This window comes from Notamacropus eugenii, chromosome 1, assembly GCF_028372415.1.
Source record: "Notamacropus eugenii isolate mMacEug1 chromosome 1, mMacEug1.pri_v2, whole genome shotgun sequence".
NCBI classification, from domain to species: Eukaryota; Metazoa; Chordata; class Mammalia; order Diprotodontia; family Macropodidae; genus Notamacropus; species Notamacropus eugenii.
In genome coordinates, this window is record NC_092872.1 from 405,134,956 (window position 1) to 405,160,937 (window position 25,982).

Here is a 25,982-nt window from a genome sequence, read left to right on the forward strand (position 1 = left end):
CCCTAAAGTGTCCAAGGGCAGAGTCCAGAAAGCTGTTCGATTTTAGGTTTGAAGCGCTGCTAAGGCTACAGGTGAAGTTTTGTGTCAGAGTGGGGGTAAGGAGGGAGTGGGGAGAGAGAGAGAGAGAGAGACAGACAGACAGACAGACAGACAGACAGACAGACAGAGACAGAGAGATAGAGACGGAGACAGAGAGACAGAGAGAGACAGAGACAGAGAAACGGAGACAGACACAGAGACTGAGACAGACACAGAGAGAGATACAGAGAAAGAGACACTGAAGCAGGCAGAGACTCACAGAAAGAACGAGAGACAGAGTCAGAGAAACCGAGACACCTAGTAAAATATTCGCTGTAATCAATCCCCAAGAGTTCCAGGAAGTGGAATGCCCACCCTGCCACCCGGTGGAAACACACGCCTGCGGCTAGAGTGAGAGGCTTGTGGAAAGTACTTGTCACTCTTTCTCACTTGGGAGGAATCTCTTATTAGCTCCCCTCTTGACCTCCAGGCACTGTGGGCAGCGGCCTAGGGTTCAGTTAGATTCCGCCTGGAGATTGGAGGCTGACTCTCGGGAGCTGGGGACATAGTTTTTTGCAGTGTTTTCAAACCGGGAGTTTGGGGACTCAACTGGAATAAGCAGATGTTATCCCTGTGATAAGCGGCATAGTGCACAGGCTCTCACGTCCTTGCCTTCTCCACCTGCCTGGCGTAAGTTTAGGGAGCTGGCGGCTCTCTGGCCATGTCCCAGGGCCCTAGCCGTCCAGTCTCCTCCTCTGTTTACTGATTGTCCAGATAACTGAGGCACAGGAGCGCGAGCGCTGGCAGGCTAGTCCCTGGGATCCACTTTATCGCCGGCGGAGGCACCCAGAGGATGTTTTGACTGCCCTGAATTAAACTGTTTGTTGTTTCTCGCCCCAGTAATTGACAGTTGATAGGGGTTTTTGAGGAGCCGAGAACTGCCGGTCTTCCGGAGCTGAGCTTTTGCTCTATTCTCCCTTATCCCATTCTCGTTCGTTTCCTTGGCCTGGCTCACAGGAGCTCGAACCCTCTACCCCGAGTGTATCGGTCCTGCCAAGCGCGCAGCTCTTCTTCTAACGGTGAATCCACGCAGTACATAAGCTTCCAACCTGAATATCACTCACCCTGTCAGGCTTAGAAGAGGAGTAACCTCAAATCATCTCTTAAAAAAAAACAAAAAAACCAAACAAACAACCTCCAAACCAGAACTCTTTGACCAAACTTCCTCGGGGTACTAGACTTTAAGTGCTTCTGTGAGTATTCTTAGAGCCCCAGTTCCTCCAAGTGCGATGTGGTGGAAAGAACGCAGGTCTTATAGTTAGAAGAGGTGAATTCCACTCCCAATTTTCACTTGCTAGAAAGTTACGGAACCTGAGGCAAGTCACTTAATTGTCTGAGCCTCGCCTCTAAAGTGAGGGACAGAATACTCCACAAACCTGAATGTGCTATATAAATGTGAGCTATTATCGCACGGAAAGTCACTAGCCTTAGTTTCCCCGCCTTTAAAATGACACCGTTAAACTAGAAGATCTCTCTCTTTTCTCTCTCTCCCTCCCTCCCTCCCTCTCTCTCTCTCTCCCTCTCTCTCTTTCCCTCGCTCTAGCTCTCTCTCTTTGTCTCTCTGTCTCTTTCGGCTCTTCTAGCATTAAATTCGATGCTCTTGGTGAGAAAAGCTCAGCGTTGAAGTCGTCAGAGCTGGTTGCCAGGATTGGGGCGCGACTAGACCTTGCAGCGTAGGAAACTGGACCTAGCGAGCTTCCAGTCTCGGTACTTGGTCGAGACACTGAGCTTTGAAGCTAGTAGCAAAGTGTTTTGTGGCCGAACTGAGTCTTCTTTGAGTAAATTCTACAAAACTTTATTTACTCTGGGCTCAAGTTTTGTTTTTAGGCTCCTAGAGTGCCGCAATTGTTTGAATGCTTGTTTTTGTAGCCCAGGTACCTAGTATTTTAGTCAGAGCCCTACAAATGCTTATTAATTGATTTCTTAAAACAGATTCGAACCGTCTCACATGAAGATTAAGTTGGTCTATTGTCTGCAGCGAGGTAAACATATATGTATATATACACATGTGTAATATACATGTACATAAATATATTATACATATACACTAATGGAGGTGTGTGTGTGTGTGTGTGTGTGTGTGTGTGTGTGTGTGTGGTAACAGTTCTAGGACTTAGGGAAGTCCTGAAATCTAAGGAGGAGAGGATGAGAAGAAGGTAGAGACAGCTTTTGGTGGTGGAAAGAGCTTTGAATTTGTTAAAAAACAAAACAAGACGCATTGCAATCGGTCTCTACATGTCACTCCTTATACTCTCTGGACCTTAGTTGCCTTTCTACAATTCTTGTGTAAAATGGCAAATTTTTCTTATTTATTCTTATAAATGGAACTGTGTTTGTAGAAGAATAACCTACCATTGACTTCCGCCAGCCCAAGGCTCTCTTAGTAGGGCTCTTTAAAGACAAAGCTGCATTAACAGGACTGTACTCCCAAAGAATTTTGGAGGCTCTAGCTCCAGAGAGAGTAGTTGCATTTTGGGCCCTGTGTGAACATCCCTGAAAGAGTGTTCTAGGAACAAGGTCACAGAAAAGACGAAGGGAGGTAATTCCCTGTTTGTTCCTTTGGAATTCTACCGTCTCAGGAACAGGACTCTTTTTCTTTATTACAAAAATGGCTCGGTGGGTTGGAGGGAGAGAGAAGGATATATTTAAATGGCAAAAAATGATGTGAAACAAAAAATATTGCTAAGAATAACGGGGGAGGGGTGATGGTGGAGAAAAGAGAAACTCTGGGTGGAATCACTCCGTTGGACCGCCTGGATTGCTGGCTGATCTGTCTAGACCAGGGGTGGGGAACCTGAGGCCTCAGCCACACGTGGCCTTCTAGGTCCTTGGGTGTGGCCTTTTGATTGAATCCAAGTTTTACAGAAAAAATTCTTTTATTAAGGGGATTTGTTCTGCGAAGTTTGGATTCCGTCCCGAACATGAGGACTTAAGGGGCCATTGTGACCTCGAAGCCGCAGGTTCCTCACCTCTGGCACTAGATTTAAAGGGTTGGGAACATCCAAAGAGGCCCAGAAGGATAGGGAAGCAGAGCAGTGTCCAGAAGAAGGTTAACTGAGTGATCTATAGAAGTCGGTGAAGAAGCTACATAATGTTGAAGTTGAGGCGGGATGGAGAGTAGTATAGTGGAAATAATCCAGGGATAGCTCCAGCAAATGAGTTGGAATCTCAACTGACGCAAGCTGTGTGACCTTGGGCCAGTTAGTTATCACTCTGCTATGAGTTTCAGTCTTTCTCTTCCGTAAGATAATACTTTGCACCACCTACCTCATTGGGTTGTCGTGACTCATATAGCTACAAAGAAAAATATGTGTTGAGTTTTATAAATTGGAATTATACCGTTATTGTACTTGTTAGTGACCCAAGAGTTACTGTAGCTGCTTCGGATACCCGCAATTACTCATTTCTATTGAAGGAGGCCGTTGGCAGTTGAAAAAAAGGAGATACCGCAGGGTTAGTTCACGCTCTTTAATAACAGGTCGGGGCGGAGTGGTTGGGGTCTCGTTTCTTACAAACAAGAAGGAAACACTTAAATAGGGCCCGCAGCAGAACCAGAGAGGATGAGCTCTTTTCTCCGGCAGTTCAGACATCAAGATCGGAGGAAGCCGCTCTAACTGGGGGAGGAGAATGAGGAGTGGAGGTAATGGTGAGCTAGTGAGGGCCAATTTTTTTGGGGGGGGGCGGGGTGCAGTTTCCAGGTATTGTGCCACCTGGTATCCGACAAGGTGACTCTGGTCTTAGAATGCTAATATCGCTCCCTCCCCTCCCCCCAGGCACTTGACTCTCTAAGAACCCGCTGATTTTAGATTCGGGGGAAGAAGTCTGGCTCCCCTTCGAATTCCCTGATTTTGGTTGGAGGGGAGGGGTCGCATAGACCCCAGCCTCGATGCCTGTAGGTCTGGTCACGGCACATGATCTTTCTGAATGGTAGTGTTGGTGGACAAATGCCCTGACCCCGGAGAGCTGAGAGAGCCTCCAGGGAGCTAGGAGGCAGGGATTTGAAGGGATTGCAGGGGCTACAGGGGCAAGGCTTCAGGGAATGGGATTGACGTGCCTCTCTCTGGTGCTTGTTTCTGGATGTGGTGCACTCCGTAGATAGGCAGAGGGTTTTTTGTTTGTTTGTTTGTTTGTTTTTTTAACTATCCATCCATAGCTGGGTGCCCAGGTAGGCACAGATAGAAATCCTTCCGTCCTGTACCCTAACACTTTGTAATTTACTGGAAGGACGACCATTCATTCACACAAGTCACTAGCCTGGGGCCGACGCGTTGTCCAGAGAGTCCCAGGTTAACAATATAGAGGGGCAGAAGGATTCTCCTGAGGCCCCCTTTCTTTTCCCGCCCTTCCTGGTCCTCTTTTCTCCAGCAGTCCAGGTTAGCTGCAGCTCCCGGGGTTAGACCGACAGGTTCCCCATCCCGCTCTTTCCAGCCGCCCACAGCCTCCCTACCTTTCCAGTCAGATGGGTAATGTGGGAGGAGTGGGGAGCAGAGGGGCGTCGCGGGGATCGCGAGAGCCTGGAAACCCGCACTAGGACGCCCTTCCCTCCCTTTCTCCACTCCTGGAAAGCCGGAGGCCTCTCTTCCTACCAGGCCCGGATCCCATGCAAAGTGGAGACCCCCGCGTTGCTCTGCGGAATGGGCGTCTGCACTGCATTCAAGTCCCCGACACTGAAGTTCACGAAGTTGTTGGCCGCCGGCGAGGGCTGCACGGCCTGCACTGAGGGATAACCGCAGTTGTAGTTAGGGTTGCACGCTGGGCCGCTGTAGTTGGCATAGGCCGGGTAGGCATTGTAGCTATACGGGTTGATGCTGACGTTGTAGGGGGAACTATAGGGAGAAGAATCCCCCAGACAGGGCTTCCCGTCTCTCACCAGTACTGGCACGGCTATCCTCCTGGGCGGGGGGAGGCCCACCATCTCCAGAGTCTGGTCCTGTCTCTGTCTTTTACATTTGTACCTTCTGTTCTGGAACCAGATTTTGACCTGCGTGGAGGTGAGCTTCAGCACGCTGGCCAAGTGGTCTCTTTCCGGAGCCGACAGGTATTTCTGCTGTTTGAACCTTCTCTCCAGTTCATAGACCTGGGCCTGAGAGAACAAAACCCGGGGTTTCCTCCTCTTTCTCTGCCTTGGGCGATCGGGGTCTTCCAAGTCCTTTTTCTCCAACTCCAGGTTCTTCTGTAGGGAACAAAGGTCTGCAAGGCACAAAGAGTGGAAAGAGTCAGGAGCAGGGAAAAGAAGGGTTGGATGGTGCAAGTGGTAGCTGGGGAGAACGTTCAAAAAGACTAAAAAAATGTGATAGGGAGTGTTCTGATTGGTGGAAAGTTTTTCTTTTCTTTTTTCTTTTTTGTTTTCATTTGTTTTGTTTTTAAATGGCTAACACTTCACAGAGGAAACCTTACTTAGATCTGGGAGGAGAAGCCAGACTGGAAACTAACACAGCCCACGGACAATCATAGACCTGGTCCTGAGAGAACAAAACCCGGGATTTCCGTCTCTTTCTCTAGGTTTGGGACAGAGCACACAGAATGGTAGAGCTGTGAATGGGTGAGTCTTTGAACCCAGTACTTTAAGAAAAGATCTTGGTGGTCTTTTCAGAGTTTGGAAGGACCTCTTCAATTTTACAGTGAAGGAAACTGAGATCACGAAATAGGAACTGGAAAGTGACTTGTCCAGGGGAACCTAGTTAATGAATGGCAGAGTGAGAATCCGGAACCTAGATCTGCCAAGTCTTCCGCACTTTTCACTAGACTCTACAGTCCATTGGAGTACAAAAAGAAAAAAAAAAAACCAAAAACAAAAAGAAGAAAGGACGGGAGGAAGAAAAGAAAGAAAAAGAGAGCAAAAGAAAAAAATTGTTCCACTAACGAACTCCCCTCAACCCCCAGGAGTCAGAGGATCAGGGTTAGAATCCCATTTCTACCACTTACTATCTCCAGTTTTGGCAAGACTCCCCCTTTCTAGGACTTTTGTTTTCTCAATCGTAAACAAAGTAAGGTGGGATGAGAGGTCTTTTTCTAGGTCTTTTCCCGGTTCTCTATCATCACATGAGCCTAAGAAATAGGTGGATTGTGAACATCACTAATTGAGAAAGTAACCTGTCTAAATTAATTAATCATTGGCAGAAACCAAGGGACCTGAAACTTCAGGCCTTCGGAAAGATGTTACTGACCACTTTCTTGCATTTGAATGTGGTCTCAAATCTACTCTTATTCAAATGGTCCAGCCGACATCTTTCTACCTTTCCAGCCTCCCTGCCTCTCTGACTGGGGAGGACACTGGTAACTCCCAATCATACGGGGCCCTAGGATTGCAAACCAAAATCTTTGTCTAACAATTGCTATCCTAGGGATGCCCTGTTTGCCCCTAGTCTGAGGGTCTGTGTGTCCTTATGCACTGCTTCTGTGAGGAAACCAAGACTGAGAAATGGTTTCTGGAGTTAGCAAGCTCACATTTGCTCTGGAGTTTCCGTAGCACTTTGCTCAGAACAATCCTGTAATGGTGGGTAATGCAGGTATTGTTACCCCTCCGCCTCCCCCTTCCCCCATTTTACGGCAGAGAAAACTGAGTCTCACGGAGGGAACTCTGAATTGCTCACGTTCTCACAGTAAATTGGTGGCAGAACCTGCAGTGATTGGGGTCTAGATCTACTGACTCGAAAGTCAATTCGCTTTTCACTACCCTCACGCTGCGGATGTAAAATGTTCCGCTTCAGTTCTGCGAACCCGCTCTTTACGAAGAAACTATAGATCTTCCTAGGGTGCTTTGCGTTTTTCAGCTTAGGATGCCAGAAGCTCTCCCCTGACCTTGCAGGCCCCCAGTCCCATGTCTCTGGGCCCAGAGGGTTTGATTTGGCCGGGGTGAGAGAATTATCACTTGGCAATCAGGAGGCACCGAGGACTGGATGGTATTAGGTAACTCCAACTCGGGCCACGTTGTGTACCCGGCGATTGCAAGGAGGTCGTTCGGTGAGTACAGACTCTTGGTACTGCGGATCAACCGAAGGTGGGGGGCGGGGGGCGGTTTGCCTCTTTTTCTCAACCATAACTTTAGGGAAGGACAGGGCTGGATGTTTCTAAAACAATGGCAATTTAAACCCTGCTGTATAAAGGGGTTCCCGAGGTCACCCGGGGCCATCTACGGATGTACACTTTCCAAAAACAATTCTTAAACGATTTTCCTCTGCCCCTCTCCTCCCCACTTCCACCTGTGCTAGGATCCTCTTCCTCGGACATTAATACTAGATCTCACATTTATATAGGCCTCATATTTCATAGGGCGCTTTACAAACTTCATCTAATTTCATTCCTATAACACAGGTCTGATGGAAGCAATACAAGTAACATTATCTCCGTTTTACTGCTGATAAAACTGTGTCTTGGCCAAGATCACATGACTTGTAGATACCAGAACTGGGGCTGGAACCCAGGTTGTCTGACTTCGAATCCAACAGCTTCCCCGCTACAATCAAACTACACCAAGTAGAGCTCGCCTGCTTAGGGGAGATGATGCATATGGAAAGAAGTTCCCTTGGAGAAAGTGTTTTGTCTTGTATAGTATATATCATATTATCACATAGCATCCACAAAGCTGTATACATTGTAGAAAACGAATTGAAAGGAAAAAGATGGTGCCTTCTTACTCTTTATTTCTTTTCTCATTTCGTGGATTTTAAGATGATACAAAGTATAAAAGATGGTAGGTAACATACACTATAAATCTAGAACTGAGAATTGCCCCAGGCTGGACCTCATTAAAATTTTTTGCCAGTTCTTCCCCCCCCTCCCCACGCCATCTCCAAGCCCCTCCAAGTTCCTCCACCTCCCCTGCAAATGAGAGTAAAATCCAGCGTCTCTCCCGGATCAGAATGAAACTTATGAGTCTTCCCCCTGGCCCCCAGTTTCGGTCTTTCTATCTTTTCTTGTTTCTGTTTCTCGCTCTCTTTGGTTTTCTCCAGGTCTGGTTTTGCAAACCTTGGGGTTTAGAATTAAAAAGTGAGAGAGGGATCCTCTTTCTCCCCCCTCCCCCTCAACCCCTGGCAATTTAGAAAACAATAGATCATCCCTCTTTCCTCATCTTTCCCCTCCCCCACACTCCCGACTTCCCTCCCCAATTTAACTACGGACGATTGTCCCAGGCGTTGACTCCGTACCAGAAATACTCAGTGGCAGTGAAGCCCAGGCCGGTTCCAGTAGCCCCAGCCTGGCCCGGGAGCTAAGGCTATTTGTCCTCACACCCCACAGGGCGCTATTTACCTTTCTTGTCAGCTTTGGGCTCCTTGGCCGGCTCCATGTGCGCGTAGTTCTTCCCATAGAAGGCAGCTGGGAAGGCCGGGCAGTGCTTGGCCGGGCCCAGCCCGTCGGTCAGAGCCAGCTCCTGGAGGCCGGCGGTCTCGGGGCCGCCGTACGCCTCCTGCTTGAAGGCGGCCAGCATACAGGACGCAGGGGGAAGGCTGGCCTCTAGGCGCCCGGGCAGCTCCATGGCCACCAGGCTTCGGCGCCTCCGCTCCTCCTCCTCCTCCTGCTGCTCCTGTCGCTGCTCCAACTCCAGGTTGAGGATGTCCTTGACGGAGAAAGGGGTGCTGGTGCCCGCAGGGCTGGCGAACATGGTGGGCGGCGCCCCACGGGCTCAGAAGGCCGCGTGTCCGCAGCCCGCCCACAGGAGAGGCGCCCCTAGCCCTGCCCGGGGAGCCCACATCATTCCAGCCTTAGCCTTGACTTCAGATGGGCAAGGGGGGAGCAGGTAGGACAGACCATAAGGAAAAAGAAGGAGGGACTAGACCACTTTTTGGGTGACTTTAGCTTGCCATTGGTCAAGCAGCCAGTGATGACATGACAGATGAGGAGTTTCTTGTCACCTAATATAGTAATACGGCTCCAAAAACATCCCAACTTTTTTAAAGGGGCCGCATCCCCTTTCTCCTCCCTCCCCCTGAAATGTAACCCAGAGCCTGGTTCTTCAAAGTGAAAAAAATCAAACTCAACGGAATTTGAATGCCCTGAACAAACAACACAAGGGGTTTCTTCTGTTTTAGAAACTATCCGAGCACCATTTGCGCTCAAAATAGCAAAGCAGAGTTGGGGTGGGGGAGGTAGCGAGTAGGTGTGGAACTAGTTGCTTTCAATGAGTCCCTTGAATTTTCAGTAAAAATTGTCAGGAGAAAAACAGGAGAAGTGAGGGATATCATAGCCTTAAGGAATATCAGCGGAAAAAGACCTTAGAAAATAGTGTAGTCCACACAAAAACACCTCCCACATTTTAAAGAAAAGAGAGGCCCAAATTCACTCACAGAATAAGTAGCAGAGTCAGGACTGGAACCCAAACCTTTCGACTTCCAGGCAATGTTCTTTCCACTACTCCAGGGAGAACATATTTCCTCCCCCCTTTTTTTGTTTCTCTTGTTCTTGGATTAAACATGAATAGAGTCATCCTTCTTAGATCCTCCTGTCTCACTGTCCCTTGCATCCTGGAGTTATGGAGTAGTGAAGCAAGAAACAGGGTCCTGGGACAGTGGTATAGAAAGAAGAGACAGCTCCAGAAGGTGCCTCTTGGGTTGTAGCTGTCAGCGTTTGGGATTGACCATTGAGGGCACTAGCCTTCCTATGATGGTGGCAGTTCAGTGACAGTGAATTTCGACTAAGCTGTTCCTCTACACATTTACACTCTGCCCCCACTCAATTGTGGGATCTTTTCATCCTTCTAAGAATGACCAAGAAACCTGGGATTTAGAAGTGAACAAAGACACTAATGTCCAAGAGGATGCAGGTGTATGAACAGAGAACAGGTCTTCCCTGAACTGGAGAAGGGAAGAGAGGAAGTGATAGACTCCCTATTGCCTGACTCAACAGTCTCCTGGTTTCTTTGTCAGCTGTCTGTAGCTTGGAGAAATGGGAATACTCAGCCTCAGGGTCTACTAGGAGAGAGGAAGGAGAAAATGTGAGCTCATTCAAATGGTTGGGTCTCTTGGCCACACACCAGTTCACATCTACAACAGTGAGTGGCAATTGTGTGAGGAGATCTCTTACCCCTTTCTTTTGGTACCTACATTCTAGGAGTTGGAATAGGAGGATAGGACTTTCTAGGCAGCAGCTCTGCTTCTCCCTTCATTCCCTCCTCCCCACCACACACACACACACACACACACACACACACACACACACACACACACACACACACAGCCAAAGCAGGGGAAGAAAGGAGTCTGGTTGGCCCTGTTCTGTGGTATTCTACCGGTGGCTGGGGGCAAGAAGGGCACCAGGAAGAGGGAAGTAGTAGGCAGTTTGATCCTTCTGAATGCCAGGCAAGTTTTCCTATTTCAGATTAGGTCTTCAGCCTCACAGGATCATCTAATGGTCTATAATATATAATATGTATGTGTGTATATTTATGCATTTCCCCTGCTAGTGTTTTCATAAATGTGGGGTGGGGAGGACTTCTGGTGTGGAAAATTCCTCTAATGTATCATCTCTTTTTTTTTTTTTTTTTTATTTTTTATTATTTTTTATTATTTTTATTTTTTAATGTTTAACAATCACTGCCATACAATTGTGATTTTATCCCCCCCACCTATCCCCTACTCCCCCCCTCCCTCCCCACGACTGCATACAATTCTGTATAGATTCTACATATACTTTCCTATTGAGTATATTTTCACTATAGTCATGCTATGTAGTCAGACTAAGATAAATGAAAGAAATCGTATAACAAATCAGAACATGATACACAAACACATACACATACACAAACATGATCTGTTACATTATGTGAGTGACTTCCATATTTCTCTCTCTGAATGTGGAAGGCATTTTGCCTTGAGAACCACCATTGGGATTTATTTTTTTTTTTTTTGTAAGAAGTTCTTGTGTTATTACAAAAATCTAGGTCTACCAGAAAAAACTCTCACACACTGTGGTCGTTGCTGTGCATAAAGTTCTCCTGGTTCTGCTCCTTTCACTCAGCATCAGGTCATATAAGTCCTTCCAGGCCTCTCTGAAGTCTTCTTGTTCATCATTTCTTATGGCACAATAGTACTCCATTACATTCATATACCATAATTTATTCAGCCATTCCCCAATTGATGGACATCCCCTTGACTTCCAGTTTTTGGCAACTACATAGAGTGCTGCTATAAATATTTTTGTACATGTGGGACCCTTTCCCATTTTTATGATCTCTTGGGGATATAGTCCTAGTGGCGATATTGCTGGGTCAAAGGGTATGCACATTTTTGTAGCCCTTTGGGCATAGTTCCAAATTGCTCTCCAGAATGGTTGGATGCGCTCCCAGCTCCACCAACAATGAATTAGTGTTCCAACTCTCCCACATCCTCTCCAGCATTTATCATTTTTTTGTTCTGTCATGTTTGCCAATCTTATAGGTGTGATGTGGTACCTCAGAGTTGTTTTGATTTGCATCACTCTAACCAATAGTGATTTAGAGCATTTTTTCATATGATTATAGATAGCTTTAATTTCTTCTTCTGAAAATTGCCTGTTCATATCCTTTGACCAAAATGTATCATCTCTTGAAGAGACAATAAGAGGTGAAGTGACCTGCCCAAAGTCACACAGATAACATGTGTCAGAAGCAGGACTTAGGGCCAGGTTAGTTTTATTGACTGCAATATTAAGCAATTGCAACGACATATTAGCTCCCATTTCTAAAGATTTTGCAAATGCAATGTTTCCTCTGAACATTCAGTGAGGCAAGAGGACCTTTACCTGCAGTTAATTAGAAGCTTGAAAACACCAATTTTTAAAAGGTGGACTATCTTGAAATTTAGGTCAATTGGCAATGCTGGTCCCAAAGGACCCGGGAAGAATCAATCAGCAGCTATAATCTTGCCTCATTTGGACCTTGTAAATGAAGACACAGAGAACAGGGAAGCATTGAATTTAGTGACCTGGAGTCTTGGCTCTGTGTGACCTTATGCAAGTTACTCCTCTTTTCTGAGTCTCAATTTCTCCATTTTAAGCATAAGAAAGCTGGATTAAATGATCTCTAAGAGCCTTTCCTGTTCGGACAGTCTGTGGGACATGACTGAAGGCTTCCTGTCCTCTGACCATCAGATAAACGAGTTTGGGGAAAGAAGGTTCCTAATCTTTCTCTACTATTGCTATTCCCTATCAAAACCCAAATCACTTTCAAGCCTAAAGACCTTTCGTCAAGGCCACTGACTATGTTAATGTTGGGCCGAGGTAAAAATATTTTGAGTCCATTCCCCATGTATTTAGGGCCAAAAGTGGAAAACTAGTTTGGGCCAAGTTTCTTCCTCAGGACTGTTTATGAAGTCCTTTTTCTAGAACATCTTAGGTTTAGAGACAAGGGAAAATACTATTCTGTCCATTTTATACGAAACCGAGACTGAGAAAAAAAGAAGTGACCAGCTCAGGGTAATCCCTCTCAGAAGGGTCAGTTGGAGTTGGGATTCAAAATTTGTTGATAAAGATGGACCGCCTGTGCAGTGTACAGAAAGATTGGGTCTGTAGACAAAGAACTTGGGTCTGAATTCTGTGTCCTCTATTTTCAAGATGTAAGACCTTGGTTGGGCAAGTAATTTTCTGGACCTCAAAAACTAGGAGGTTGTATTGAATTGTGTCTAAGATCTCTTCTAGCTTCAAATCCTATGAAACCGGGCTGCCTAACATCAGCATTTTTTTCAGGACCTTAGGCTTTCTCTTCTGCAACCAGCCTAGAGTTCTTCTGCTCATCTGTGACCAAGGGACCCTTGTTCTTTTAGATCTGCTTGAAAGTTATAGGCAGGCGAAGTGACAGGCCAGCTCCCCTTTTCCCCACTGTAAGAACTCACTATATCACATGGGCTAGATTGCCTGAGAGATACATTTTTTTAAGGCAAAAAAAGCAAAAGCCTTCTCTGTCTCCTTCTATTGACCCTGGTTCGATTCTACCTTCATTTCTCTTTTCTTTTAAGTGTGGCCTGAATGCCCGTCCAGCCCTAGTCTTCCATAATTCACACCTATGCAGTTATCTACGTTTCTAAGGAATTATTTTTGCTTTTTATTACTCTTCCCCTCCCTCTTTCAACCCAGTGTGTGGAGGTACACGCGTTGTCCCTGGACTGCCTACAATTTCGTTAACCCTTTAAGGCCTGCCTCAACCTGAACTTCCTGACCTTTGTGGAGAGTGTTTTGGGAGAGGGGGGAGGGAAGCGTGTATGCCTCCAAGGCGCTGATTTCTGGCAGAAGAGCAATATCCGATTCAATTAAAACTCTTGCGGAGAAAGGACTGGGGAGCTGGGGTCCTGGGAGCTTTTTTGAAATGACTCGAACTCTCCGGCCCGGGCTCGCGTTGACAGTTTGAAAGATTAGCGGGCGCAGACGCCTGAAATATTACCATTTAATAGGGTACAGACAGCGTGGCAGCCAAAACTTGCGCATCCGGGATCCAGTGTTTCTGAATGAATCTTCTCCGGAAAGGTTTTCCCTTCCTCTGGAGGCCAGCTCCATTGAGGTTTAAAGCCTTTTAGGCTAGGATACATTTCGCATGATTTGTTTAAAGCTTGTAGTCTTTTTTTCCTGAAGAAAAAAAAATAACAACACCAAAAAAAAAAAAACAAACAACCCAAAAACCCACAACCCATACCTCAATTTCTTTTCCAAACCTCTTAAATAAGTAACTACTTGAGACCTCGGAAGAATCAATATTTCTTTAACCTTGTCACAGCAGGTAGAGGACTAGGCGTTCTTTCCTCAGAGAGGAGGAACGGGCTTTATGAATCACGTGGATTCATCTTCCAGTAGAATCCTAAATTGGCTGCTCGGAAAATGTCATGAACAACTTGCATCTCTACCTAGATAGGCCAAGCACATCACAAAAAGCTAACCAGAATTCTCTAGTTTATTCCTATAGATCCATAGCACTCTAAAAGGTTTAGGGCTGGAAAAGGCCTTAGAACACAGAATGTTAAAGCCTAAAACAGAGAATGTTAGATCTGAAGGGGATCTTAGAACATAGAATGTTAAAAAAAAAAAAATTAGAACCGAAAGTAACGCAACACGAATACTACAGCACCGAATCCTAGAGTTGGTAGGGACTTTAGAATACAATATGTTAGAATGAAGAATGTTAGGACTGAACGGAGCATTAGAATGCCCAATATAATAACATGGAACATTAGAGCTGCGAGTGACCTTATGAAATAGAATGTTTGAAGGGGCTTGAGATATTGTTAAATTCAAAAACTCATTGAGGAAACTGAGGCTGTGCAATGTCATTTGGAGGTTTTTCAATTTCTCAGCATGGCAGATTTATTCAGTAGTGGTAACCACTAAATGCCACTTTTTTTTTTTTTGCTGGCTGTCCAGAGTAGGTCAGCCAAATGACCTGAGTTTCGCTATGAACCACAGTAAGAACAACCCTATAAATAAATATAACACCCCTCCTCCCCCTTTGCTCTGAGAAAGATAACTCAAATTAGATTTATCAGCATCACGCTGATAGACGTTCCTGGTCGTCTTTTGAATTGTCCAGACTCGAGTTAGATTCCAGAGTGCCAAATTTAAGAAAGGCTTGGACGTGTTTTTCTAAGAGAGCTTTGCACTTATAAAATATTATTAATTGAAGACCGGCAGAGATCCCGGCGGCTCTGGGCTCCTCCGCTCCTCCATTCCCGCAATCAATATGGCCCCAGTTGCTCAAGGTATATATGATTAATTGAAAGATAAGCAGGAACTATCATTCGGAATGTCATTAATGCTCTCGGGAGACATTCATTGGAGACAGACCACGTTATCCTCCGTTTTATCTTCAACAATGCATCACTTCCAGTACTGTATTTTAGAAACAAATGGGAGTTTTGTCTGCAGCGCTTGCTTGGTGTGTATATTTTTGGAAGAATCACAACTCGTGGGAGTCCCGGGCTGGGCCCCCTGATAAATGAACATTAGCACTTTTTAGAACTACTGTATCAACAGAGGGGCTGCAGTGCAGCAATAATTGGTGAAAAAGCAAACAGTCGGCAAAGAGCGTGGCTCTGCACTTTGTCCAACTGATTGATGAAGGAAGGATCCGCTGACGCGGCCTCTGGGGCTTTCCAGGTCGGGGGCCTGGACGCCCCCTTCGCCCTGAGTTTTCCTCGCCTGCCAAATGAGTGCAGGGAGGAAAGAGAGGTCCGCGAGTGGGAACAAACGCGCGGCCTTCCTTCTTAGTGTAACAGAAACGGAATTCTGAGGCTTTCGAAGGCCGGGCGTGGGGTGGGACTCTGTACTCCTAAGAAAATAAGTTAGGAAGCCAGGAGCAGCCCTGTGGCAGGACTTGCGGTCGGTTTGGCCTCGATCTTTCTGGTTATTCCTGTGAGAAACCTGGAATCCACAACCCGGATGGTGGTCAGGATCCCAGAGTCTTTCCCTCACCTCCGGGAGGCCCTAAACGCGCTCCAAGGCCTTTGCAGTCTCCCAAAGGGGCAAAGTGGGGCCTTACCTTTCAGACTTCTGGGTTAGGAAGCTAGTCAAGGACTAACTGTGCAGCCCCAGCTTCGGGTGGCAGTGGGGTCACTGAATTCAGGATCTTCAAGGAGGAGTGAATACCACAGAGCTTCGAACCTTTGTGTCTATTAGGATGGAGGCCTTAAGTTGAGTCTAAATGACCCATGTGAGACAGAGAGGGGTGGGGAAGAGAAACAGATCAGAGATACAGAGACTCGGGGGGAATAGAGACAGAGACAGAAATACAGAGAAAAACAGAGAAGAAAAAAAGGCCGAGGATGAAGCAGAGGGTTTTGTGGTTGGAGAGGCAAGCAAAAGACACCCTGAAACTTGTAGCATGAGACTGGCTGTCACTTTCTGAGCACCCCACTGGGCATGAGACTAGCTGTCAATTAGTAGCTATGCACACATGCATTCACCTCTCTGGACCTTATTTTCCTCTTCTGTAAACTGAGAGTCTTAATATGGTCACCAGCTTCCTCTCGGAATTGTTGTCAGGATCAAATGGGATCATATATGTAAAATTCTTTGCAAACAGCAAAGGACATTAGGCCAATTATTTTTACTTTTCTGCTCTTTTTCCTTATTATTATTATTAATATTTCCTGCTTAAAGTCTAGCTTATTGAGGGATGCATAAATTGAAGACCTTTGTTTCCTCAAATTAACCTCTTTCCTTCTTCCTCAAAGTGCAGGAAATGGAAAGAAAGTTCCCCAGCTGCTACCAAACTGCTGTTATCTGCCCAAAGGCTCTGTTTATGCACAAACCTGGGGCCAAGGGCTGTAGGCTGGCCTCTAATGAGTACCTTGCACTTAAGGTGCAGTGTCCAATTAGGGGCTATTGTTTTTCAGAAATGAGAGATTAGCTTTTCCTGCAGTAAACCGATGACAATTTCCCTATGTGGGGTTTCGCCCCTGGCCTAGACTGCAAGGAGAGCTCCAGGGAAGTGATCCTGGGAAGCTTTGAGTAGATCTATCAAGACTTTGTTAAGAACCTCCTCCCCCTCTCCTTAAAAGGTTTTGGAGACTGGACCAGTCTCCCCTTCAGTCTTTAACTCCCAGAGATTGTCAAGAAGTGCAGTGGTGTAGGAAAGAGAGGCCTGCCTAAGGGGAAAGGAGGGTTTACAAGGTATCATAGGCTCCATAAGGAAATTTTTCCTTGATGGTGAGTGGGGATTTGGAGTTAAGAGAAAGTTAAGAATAGTGTAATGCAGCCCCTCCATTTTATAGATGAGAAAATTTAGGTCCAGAGATATTAAGGCACAATTCCCAACAGTGAGTTAAGTAATGAAGCCATGGTTCCATCCAGTCTCAGTTGGGGAAGAGGGATACTATTCTGATTATATCGTCCCTTTGTAATCTGCCTGGACAAAGAGCAACAGGAAACCTGCATTTTAGTGCTGAGTCTGACTCAATCAATCAATTGGCCAAAAAGTAATCATTTATTATGCACCTACTCTGTGGCAATAATGGTCCTAGTATTTGAGAATACAAATGCAGGAAGGAGGCAGTCACTGCCCTCAAAGAACTTAATTCTATTCCTCTTTCCTCTCTCCCATTTTACTCATTTGTTTTTCATTTTTTAGCATGCTACTACCACGACAAGAATGACTGTTCATCATTGTCAGAGTAGTAGCAATAATTTTGCTGGCATTTAAATTGCTTTAAAGTTTAAAAAGTACAACCTTGGGCAAGCCACTTTTCTCTAGATTTGGTTTTCTTAACTGTAATGCAAGGTGGTTCAGCTAAAGAATCTCTAAGGTACTTTCTAGACTTGAAATTCTTTATAAGAATTTCTTTATAATTCTTTATAAGAAGCTTATAAGCCCACATGGCCCTGGGTAAATAATTTCACCTAAACTTCAACTTTGTCATCTGTAAAATAGGAATAATAATACTTTCACTTTGAGTATCATAGCAGGATTTTTAAATAGTTTTATTAGTCTTTTATTTTTACTTCACAGGCATTTCCTGATATATGTCTCCTCCCCCGTCATGCTTCTTCCTTTATAATAAAGGGAGAAAACAGCAAAATATAATCAACCAGCACATGTACCTCCTTTGATGCATGCAACATTCCACATCTAGTCCTCCGTCTATCTAAGGAAAGATGAGAGGTAGATTTCCTCACCTTTCTTCAGGGATAAGATTGGTCAGTATAATCATATAGCATTTCATTTCATTTTGTTGTTCTTTTCAGTTCATTATGTCTATCACTTTCCTAGAAGAACCAGGTAGAAAGACTCATCTAATGGATAGTCTTGGGACTAGAGTCAAGAAGACCCGAGTTAAACTCTGGCTTCAAATACTTGTTTGTGTGAGACTCTAGCAAGTCATGTAGCATCTGTTTGCCTCAGTTTCCTCAGATGTAAAATGGGAACAAAATAGCACCTACTTCCAATCATTGTTGTGAGAATCAAATGAGATTTGTAAAGCACTTACCAGGGTTGTAGTGAGGATCAAACAAGATTATATATATAAGCACATAATAGGTGGTATGTATGTTAGTCATTATTATTAACCAACTTTTTAGACCTTGAAGGTTCTAGAAATGTGAATTATTTTTGTTATTTTATTTTTTATTTATTGCTACTCTTGTGACAAAAAATATGGGGGTTTCAGTGAGGCACAATAGTGGAAAATTTCAGGCACATGTCTATACCATCTCCCCCTAATCTTTTCTTTTGTTCTCTGCCCCTTCTCCTGCTCAGATCAGGCCGTGAGATTCATGAGCTGATGTAGACATAGGTGGGCACTGGAGGTCTGGGCTGGAAACCTTGGGGCATCTTATGATTACAGCTGGAAGGGACATTCTAGGTTCAAGAAGAGTTAACTGTTTTTAGAGAATAAATGTGCGTTGGTTTTAGAGAGGTGATATTTTTTTTCAGAGTGTGAAAGATGGCTGGAAAAGTACAATACTGTCCCAAGCTAAGGGGCTGGATATATTACAGTGAAGTTCAGATTCTGGAAACATATATACTTGACATGTAATCTAGGAGTCTGAGGATAAGGAATTTCATGTATGTCAAGTGCCCTAAACAGAAAATGACTTTTCCTTACTGTTTCCTTACTTTGCACAAGGATAAAAGGAGAGAGTGGTACTGGATGTTCTCTAAGATTTCTTTCCAGCTCTAAATTCTCTGGACTCACTTCTCCCCATCCCTTTCTTAGAACTGAAAATATGAAAAGATCCAAAAGATAGGAAGGGGGCCCAGCTTGTATTCTTTCCCACAAACTTCAGAACCTTGGATGGGCATTGACAATTCCTGTCCCTGTTTCAGGCCTCATACTCACCCTTTTGCTCCTTAGGCTTCAAGGACTCCCTGAGACTCATGGTTTAGAGTAGCTTGATCAGGCTGTACATGGAGGCTGGGGCAGGTCCTGTATCTTCAATATACCAGAGATGGATCAAGACAGCCCTGAGGGACAGGGGAAAACAAGGGCCACATTTGTTGTTCCAGCCTTTTCCTCCACCTCAGATCTCAGCACTTAGTTTCATGCCTCCCTAGTGCACCTCTTGAATGAATCTATTTGACAGATCGCAAAGTAGCCTGGAAACTCTTTGAGAAAAGGGAAAGAATCTTTTCTGCCCATTGTATCTTTCCCTCAGCTTGGTTCAAGATTCTGTACTCAGAAAGTGCTTCATGAATATTTGTTCAATGAAGGAATGAACACAGCCAGAGATCAGCTCTGGTTCCCTTAGCCTTCTCTTCTCTCATAGTTCGGTTATTTTTAGTCCTTTTTAAAAAAATTCCCAAAGACAAGTAAAGGCACAAATATCGGTGACAGCTTTTTGCATTTGTTGTGTAAAGTTGTGTGTTACAGTTACTTATGTTTGTATTTTACACCCCTTCTACACTATGGCACGGTCTCGTTGCTTATCTAAACTTTGTATTTCTCAGAGAACCCAGTACCATACATAGAAAAGGCATTTAAGACTCCATCCCTTTGTCCAAGCTATTTCCCATGCCTGGAATATACACATTCTCTTCTTAGAATCCTTAACTTGTCTTCTGCAAGACACAGATCAGTTGCCTCTCCAGCAAGAAGCCTTTCACCATTCTCTAGGTCAATCCTCTTCCCCTCCTGAAACGATCTGGTATTGACCTCCCTGTGTATAGGTTGTTCCCCATAACAGAACATAAATTCCATGAAAGAAGAGATGATTTTGGGGTGTCTTTGAAAACTTAGTGTCTAGGACAGTGCCATGCACAGAGGAACCCCTAAATAAATATGTTTAGAATTTTTCCCAGTTTTTCAGTTGAAGTATTTGTTGAATGAACAAATGAAACGCAATTGCTGAGTTTCACCTGAGTGTATAAAGGTTGGACTCTGTTGTCTAAGTAACATGCCTTTAGTGAAACGTATAATGTGGTTTAGCAAATAGAGAACCTTGGACACTGGGAATCAAGAAGACTTGAGCTGGAATTTTCTTTCTGGCACTAAATGTATGACTATGGACTTTAGTACTGAGCCGCAGTTTCCTCATCTGTAAAAATGAGCGGAATACCTCTAGTACCAACCTCATTGGGTTGCTGTGAAACTCAAGAAAGCAATGCATGTGAAGTGTTTTACATATGTTAAAGCGTTATGTGAATGTCAGATATTATGACTAATATAGTAAAAGTATTTGGAGTCATAGAATGTTAGAACTGAGAGGACTCTTAGAGATCATTTCATAGATGGAAAGTGAATCGCTCAAGGACTCAGAGTGTCTTTAGTGGGATTCGAACCTTTTCCTTCTCTCTACAGCTCAAATGAAGAGTTGTTTTTACTTCAGTGCGCTGCCTCCAATAATAAAAACTGGCGCCAATATAGTACCTAATGTTTTACAAAGTGTTTTATACTTATTTTAATCCTCACAAACAGCCTGCTGAAATTTGCTGCGAAGGGATGATTATCCCCATTTGAGAAGTGACATCACTCGCTAATTAGCCTGTTAATGGCAGAGCCCCAGTCCGAGCCAGGAACGCTAACTCCAAATCCTGTTAACTTTTGTCACTGCAAGGCAGAAAGAGGAGATGATGTGTACTGACTCGGTGCTCAGTCTATTTCCTTATTTCTCTGCACACGTCCCCGCCCCCCATCCCCAGAGCCAAGGGAAGAGCCATCGGGCTTTCGTCCGTGCATTCTGGTGTGCTCTCCAGGTCAGAAAGAGTTCTCTCCTCCGATTCTTCAAGTCCTCCATTTTCGCCCAAGCTTCTAGCATCCACCTGCCGATAGAGGAGACAGCGCTGTGCTTGAAGCGGAGACAAGGATCCAGGCTTTCTGACGCCGCAGGATTAATTACACTTGAGTAATTCTTTGTGTGACCTTGGTCAAATCACTTCAGATTCTCTGAATCACATTTTCCTCATTTGTAAAATGAAGATGAGATGGAGTTTACACGATTGATGCGAAGATTCAACGAGATACTGTATAGAAAACAATTCGTAAACCTTAAAGTCAATATAACTTTGAGGTACTGTTATTTTTTCTGACCCTGAGGTCAAGCCCCCTTACCTACTAATTAGATGAATTGAAGATCTACATCGAGAAAGAGAATTTTCACATTGGGAATTCCCTACATTGATGAAATAGATCCAGAAGGGGGAAATACATAATAAATGCATGCCATAATGTATTATAATTATAATATACAGCCATAGATATACACCTTTTAAAAAGCTTTAAACTTCACCAAGACTTTTGAGACTCTCTCTCTTCAGACACACACTTACACAGACACACAAATTCTTCTGCCTTTGTGATACATACATATTTCTAGTAATTTTTGCATTGTTATCCTCATATGACTGTTGCAAGGGTCAAATGAAACAATGGATTTAAAGCATATTGTGGATGCATACTCTGTATACGTGTAAATTGTTTCACAACATCTTATAATTTGAAAGGGGTGAGTGGTCCAGACTATACCACCAGTTCCTGTCAGAGTCAGGACTTGAACCTAGGCCTTCTTGATACCAATGCCCATTCTCTATCCACCCATCTTTCTGTCTCTTATGGGATATATGACGATATAAACTATTTGATAGCTTATACTGTCATATTATAGATTAGGTGTCTTGTAGTATATCCAAGGTGTCCCAAAAGTCTTGGTGCAGTTTTAAAGGCTCTAATACCTTGAAACTGCACCAAAACTTTCGGGACACTCTGTGTATATTAATGTTATATATGTATATATTATAATATGTCTTGATATATGCAAATGTTTCAAGGGGCCTGCGATTTCATCGGCATGTGCTTTCTCTCCGCCTCACCAAGATCTCTGCCTCCCATATCTTAGTAGATGGTTCATGGCGACCTTTTTTCCTGTTGAGTCTGGTCAATCGTTCTCAGCCCTTCCAGTTCTGTTGGACCTGCCAGACCTGTGGTCCACTGGCCAAACTTTGGAGTCCACTTTTAGCTCCACCTCAAGAAGCACCTTGGTGGAAGATTATATGCTTTTTGTTTTTTACTATATATACTAAAATGCATGTGTTATAATATATCAATATTTCAAGGTCCCTTCCAGCTTTAAATCCTACGACCTTATAATATGCTATATAATAATCCCGGTACTATCCTTCCCCACTGGTGAGCTTTCTTCCCCCGCGGCTGGGGCTCCAACCGAAGGCTCTGTCCAAGTTACAGACTGGGGCAAAGGGTGTCCAAGAAGTCTCCGGTTCTCTGATTTTGAAGTCGATCTCCTCCTTCACTTTTCTTCTGGCTGCGGAAGAGCCTAGCCCCCACAACCTTCTTTCAAACAGACAATTTGTACGTCGCGTTCACTTCTTCGACTTTGCTTTGTTACCCTCTGGTAGTTACTAGAAAAAATGGGAAAAATACCCGACAACAATCTTTTAATAAATGGAATCAACTTAAGGTCACAGGTCTGGACCAAGAAAAGGGGAACCATCTCCAGAGAAAATGGAACCGAAAAACAGACTTGCCGGTGCTGAGTACGTTTTCCTGGAAAAATCTGATGAATCTCAAGACAGAACCGAAATGAGTCCATAGGAGTGGTAGAAGAGGGGTAAAAGTGTGTTTGTATAATCACATACATACATGCGTGTTTTTATTATTATTATTTTTAGAACACACCTATTTAGCTGGGGCAAAGCGAGGAGTCTTGGGCATCGGGAGTTCTCTGCAACTTCCAGGCAGCCCAAACTTCCCCCAAGACAGGACCGTGAATTTTCCAGCAGCCCTGCAGGTCTAGCTGGCCGCTTCCCAGCGCAGATAATTAGGCGGCAGCCTTGGGATTGGTCCCTCCGCACCTAACGCGGGCCGCGGAACCTGGGATATCAATTCCGTTGTCTTCAGCTGAGCCTGTGGGGCTGGACCTCCCCCTGGTCCATGGGGCACAGGAACAGTCCAGAGGAGACCTTAAACAGTTTGGGGCATTCTGACCGGCTCTCGCGACTTTTTCTACTTTGTCTCTTCTAGATGCGGCTCTGAGCAGGGCATGTTTCTCTCTGTTCGATAGTTGTAGACTAGAGATGGAAAATTAGCGAAGGGAGAGAAGTGAAATGATAAAAACTTAAACAGCGATACCAACAACATTCAGTCGGAAGGAGAGAAAAGCAGGAAAACGGGGCAATAAGCATCCTGTACCTTTTACCAAACCAAAGACACACACCAACGAAGTCTGAACTCTGCCAAGCCAGGCACGTTAATTGTCCCTGCGACACCACGGGCACATATAATAAAAGCGCACTCTCTAAACGGGTCTGTGCTTTATGTCCACGTCGGTATAAATCTGCACTTTGTCTGCTTTGCGGGCTTTCGTTGGGTGTCTCTCTTTTATATGCGGTTCGTATTTTTGTATCCTGTCTACTCCTATCACTGGAGAGTAACATCTTTTGTCTTTCCACAAGAGGCTTTCTACAGAGAAAGATAAAGTAATCGATAGGGGTCTCTTAAATAGCTCCCAGTTTCCTGTTGGGAGTGGGAGGTATCTGTGTGAGCGTCCCAAATCTGCTCTGGTATGTTACCTTATCTCTTGTCTCCGCTGTTGTCCCCAAACGTTGCCTGTCAAAGGAGACGCCACCCGCATTAGGACCCAGACTGGAGTCTTTCCGTTCTGGGTCACTCACAGAGCCTTTCCCCACTCCGCTCCTTCACCGCCTGCCCTTCCCCCGCTGAAGGGATAGCAAAAGCTCAACGCTGCTGGGGCGCTGGACCATGGGGAGAGGAGGAGGAGGAGGAGGAGGAGGAGGAGGGCCACCGCGGGTGGCAGCGAAAATGTGTCAAAGGAGGCAGCCTGAAAAGCAAGCAGTGGGGTGCCAGGGCAACCTAGCAGGGTTCCTAATCTAACAGGGGTTCCTTGGCTCCCTCACTCTGGCACTCACTTTGCTCCTCCGTAAAATAGGGATGCTGAATTGGGGTGCTTGACCTTTTATGTGCCACGGACCTTCTTGGCAGTCTGGTAAAATCTGTGGACTCTTTCTCAGAACAATGTTTTAAAATGTATGTCGTATTACAAAGAACACCAATTATATTGAAATACAGTTATCAAAATATTTTTAAAAATTTGTTTGGGGACCCCACTTTAAGAATCCCTGTACTAGATGATCCCCTCTAGATAGAACCCTTCTAGCTCTCATAGTAACTCCTATTTCTCTAGAGTTCTTAGGTGGTCTACAAAAGTATTTCCTCAGCAGAAGAATGAAAGATAATCAAGCCTGATTTGGAATTTTGTGTGTGCGTGTGTGTGCATATGTATACATTTATGTATGTATGTGAGGAAGAGAGGCAGAGACAGAAGCACGAAGGTGCAGCTAGAGAGAGACAGATGGGAGGAAGAAATAACATTATTGAGTGAAAGATAATGGGGGAAGAGATTGGAGAAATTATCAGGGCAAAAGAAATTGGGGGAAGAGATAATGGGGAAAAGGAGAAATAGAAGTTAAGGAGAAGGGGTTGCAAGAGAGAGGAGGGGGGAAATATGAGTTGTGGGTTGGACAGTTTTGCTGCAGAGATTTCCTTTCCTTTTAGACTACTGCAATAGTGACTCTTCTGGTGACATGGCTTGATAGGGGTCAGAGGGAAATCAGACATAGCCTGCTGTACTTTGGGGGAATTTTTTCCTGGTGATGATATTAGATGGAGGCGTTGAGACCTTAAATCAGCCACCTTCAGAACACGCTGAATGGAACTATTCCCTCCAATGGAGTTCTCCTTCCCCTCTCCTCCTAACCCCCAAAGTCGTCAGGCACAAAATCCCAGAGTCAGGCAATGATTCAGAGATGAGCAAAATGATTTCCAAAAAGAGAAAGGGACTTGTCCAAGGTGACACCTGCAGTAAGTGTCAGGACTCTACTTAAGATTTCAGATTGAATTATCTTCCCATTGTTCTACCTCAGTGGAAAATTTCCCTTCTACCCAGAATTTAAGATACTACAACAAGCCAAACCCTCATAGGCACTGATAATTTCAGTTCCGTAAAGTTCTTAAACAAGTTAGCCAGAGAAGGGGGTTAGGCTGTCTCTATCTGTGCCTGTCTCTTCCTCCATCTTTCTTTGTCTCTGTTTTTGTCTCTCTGTTTCTCATTCTGGTTTAACCTCTTCCCCTCCCCTGAAGCAAAAGCTGAGTGCCTGGCCTGGCCTTAAGTGGCTGGAAGCTGAACCTGCCAGTTCCAGGATTCTTTGTTGCCTGGACTATGGGCCTTTGCATGAAAAGCATACCCAAAGGAATATTTGTAAGTGGCCAGCTAGACTGCCTTTAAAGTCAGGATGGTGCTAGGCTAGTGGACAGACTGGGAGGTTTAGACCTCAGGGTCTCAACCTCCTGGTCAGAACTCCTTCTAGTCCAGGTGAGGCTGTTCTTCCAAAGCAATGCTCACCTGCTGGTTTCCTTTAAGTGACAGGTAGGCATTTAGAGACATACATTGATTTCTCCCCAAATTAAAAGTGATTAAGTGTTTTTTTTAAATTCTATATTTTTAGCATTCTTTTCTTATTAAATTTTGAGTTCCTAATTCTCTCCCTCCCTCCCACTCCTTTCCCCACCTACCAAGAAGGTAAGCAATATAATATCAATTTTACATGTGAAAGCATGCAAAACATATTTCATATTAGTCATATTGTGAAAAACTGAGAAAACTGTATTTCAATTTGAACTCAGTTCTCTGGAGATGGATAGCAGTTTTTTCATCATGAGTCCTTTGGAACTGTCTTGGATCATTGTATTGATCAGAGTAGCTAAGTCTTTCACATCTTGACAACATTGCTGTTACCGTGCACAGTGATCTCCTGGTTCTATTTACTTCACTTTGCATCAGTTCATATGGATCTTGCCATGTTTTTTTCCACTCACCTCAATATTTCTTATGACACAATAGTATTCTGCCATAATCATATCCCACAACATGTCCAGCCATTTCACAATTGATGGGCATCCCCTTGATTCACCATTCTTTGCCACCACAAAAAGTAATTAAATATTTTTTTTAACAGTCAACATGAGTCTCAAGTAAATTTCTCA

The 25,982-nt window shown here is 44.6% G+C and overlaps 1 protein-coding gene and 1 long non-coding RNA gene across 2 annotated transcripts; both read right to left on the reverse strand.

Moving 5' to 3' along the window:
• Positions 1 to 3,532: 3,532 nt before the first annotated feature.
• Positions 3,533 to 8,790, reverse strand: NKX2-5 (NK2 homeobox 5). Its single transcript, XM_072630989.1, has 2 exons — positions 8,329 to 8,790; positions 3,533 to 5,268 (listed from the first exon to the last, which is right to left on the reverse strand). The coding sequence occupies exons 1-2, from the start codon at positions 8,678 to 8,680 to the stop codon at positions 4,661 to 4,663; spliced, it is 960 nt and encodes a 319-aa protein (XP_072487090.1). The 5' UTR covers positions 8,681 to 8,790; the 3' UTR covers positions 3,533 to 4,660.
• Positions 8,791 to 17,437: 8,647 nt separating this feature from the next.
• Positions 17,438 to 23,665, reverse strand: LOC140518656 (uncharacterized). Its single transcript, XR_011971976.1, has 3 exons — positions 23,492 to 23,665; positions 18,810 to 18,934; positions 17,438 to 17,520 (listed from the first exon to the last, which is right to left on the reverse strand). It is a non-coding gene; the product is annotated as an uncharacterized lncRNA (long non-coding RNA).
• Between the last annotated feature and the right edge of the window lie 2,317 nt (positions 23,666 to 25,982).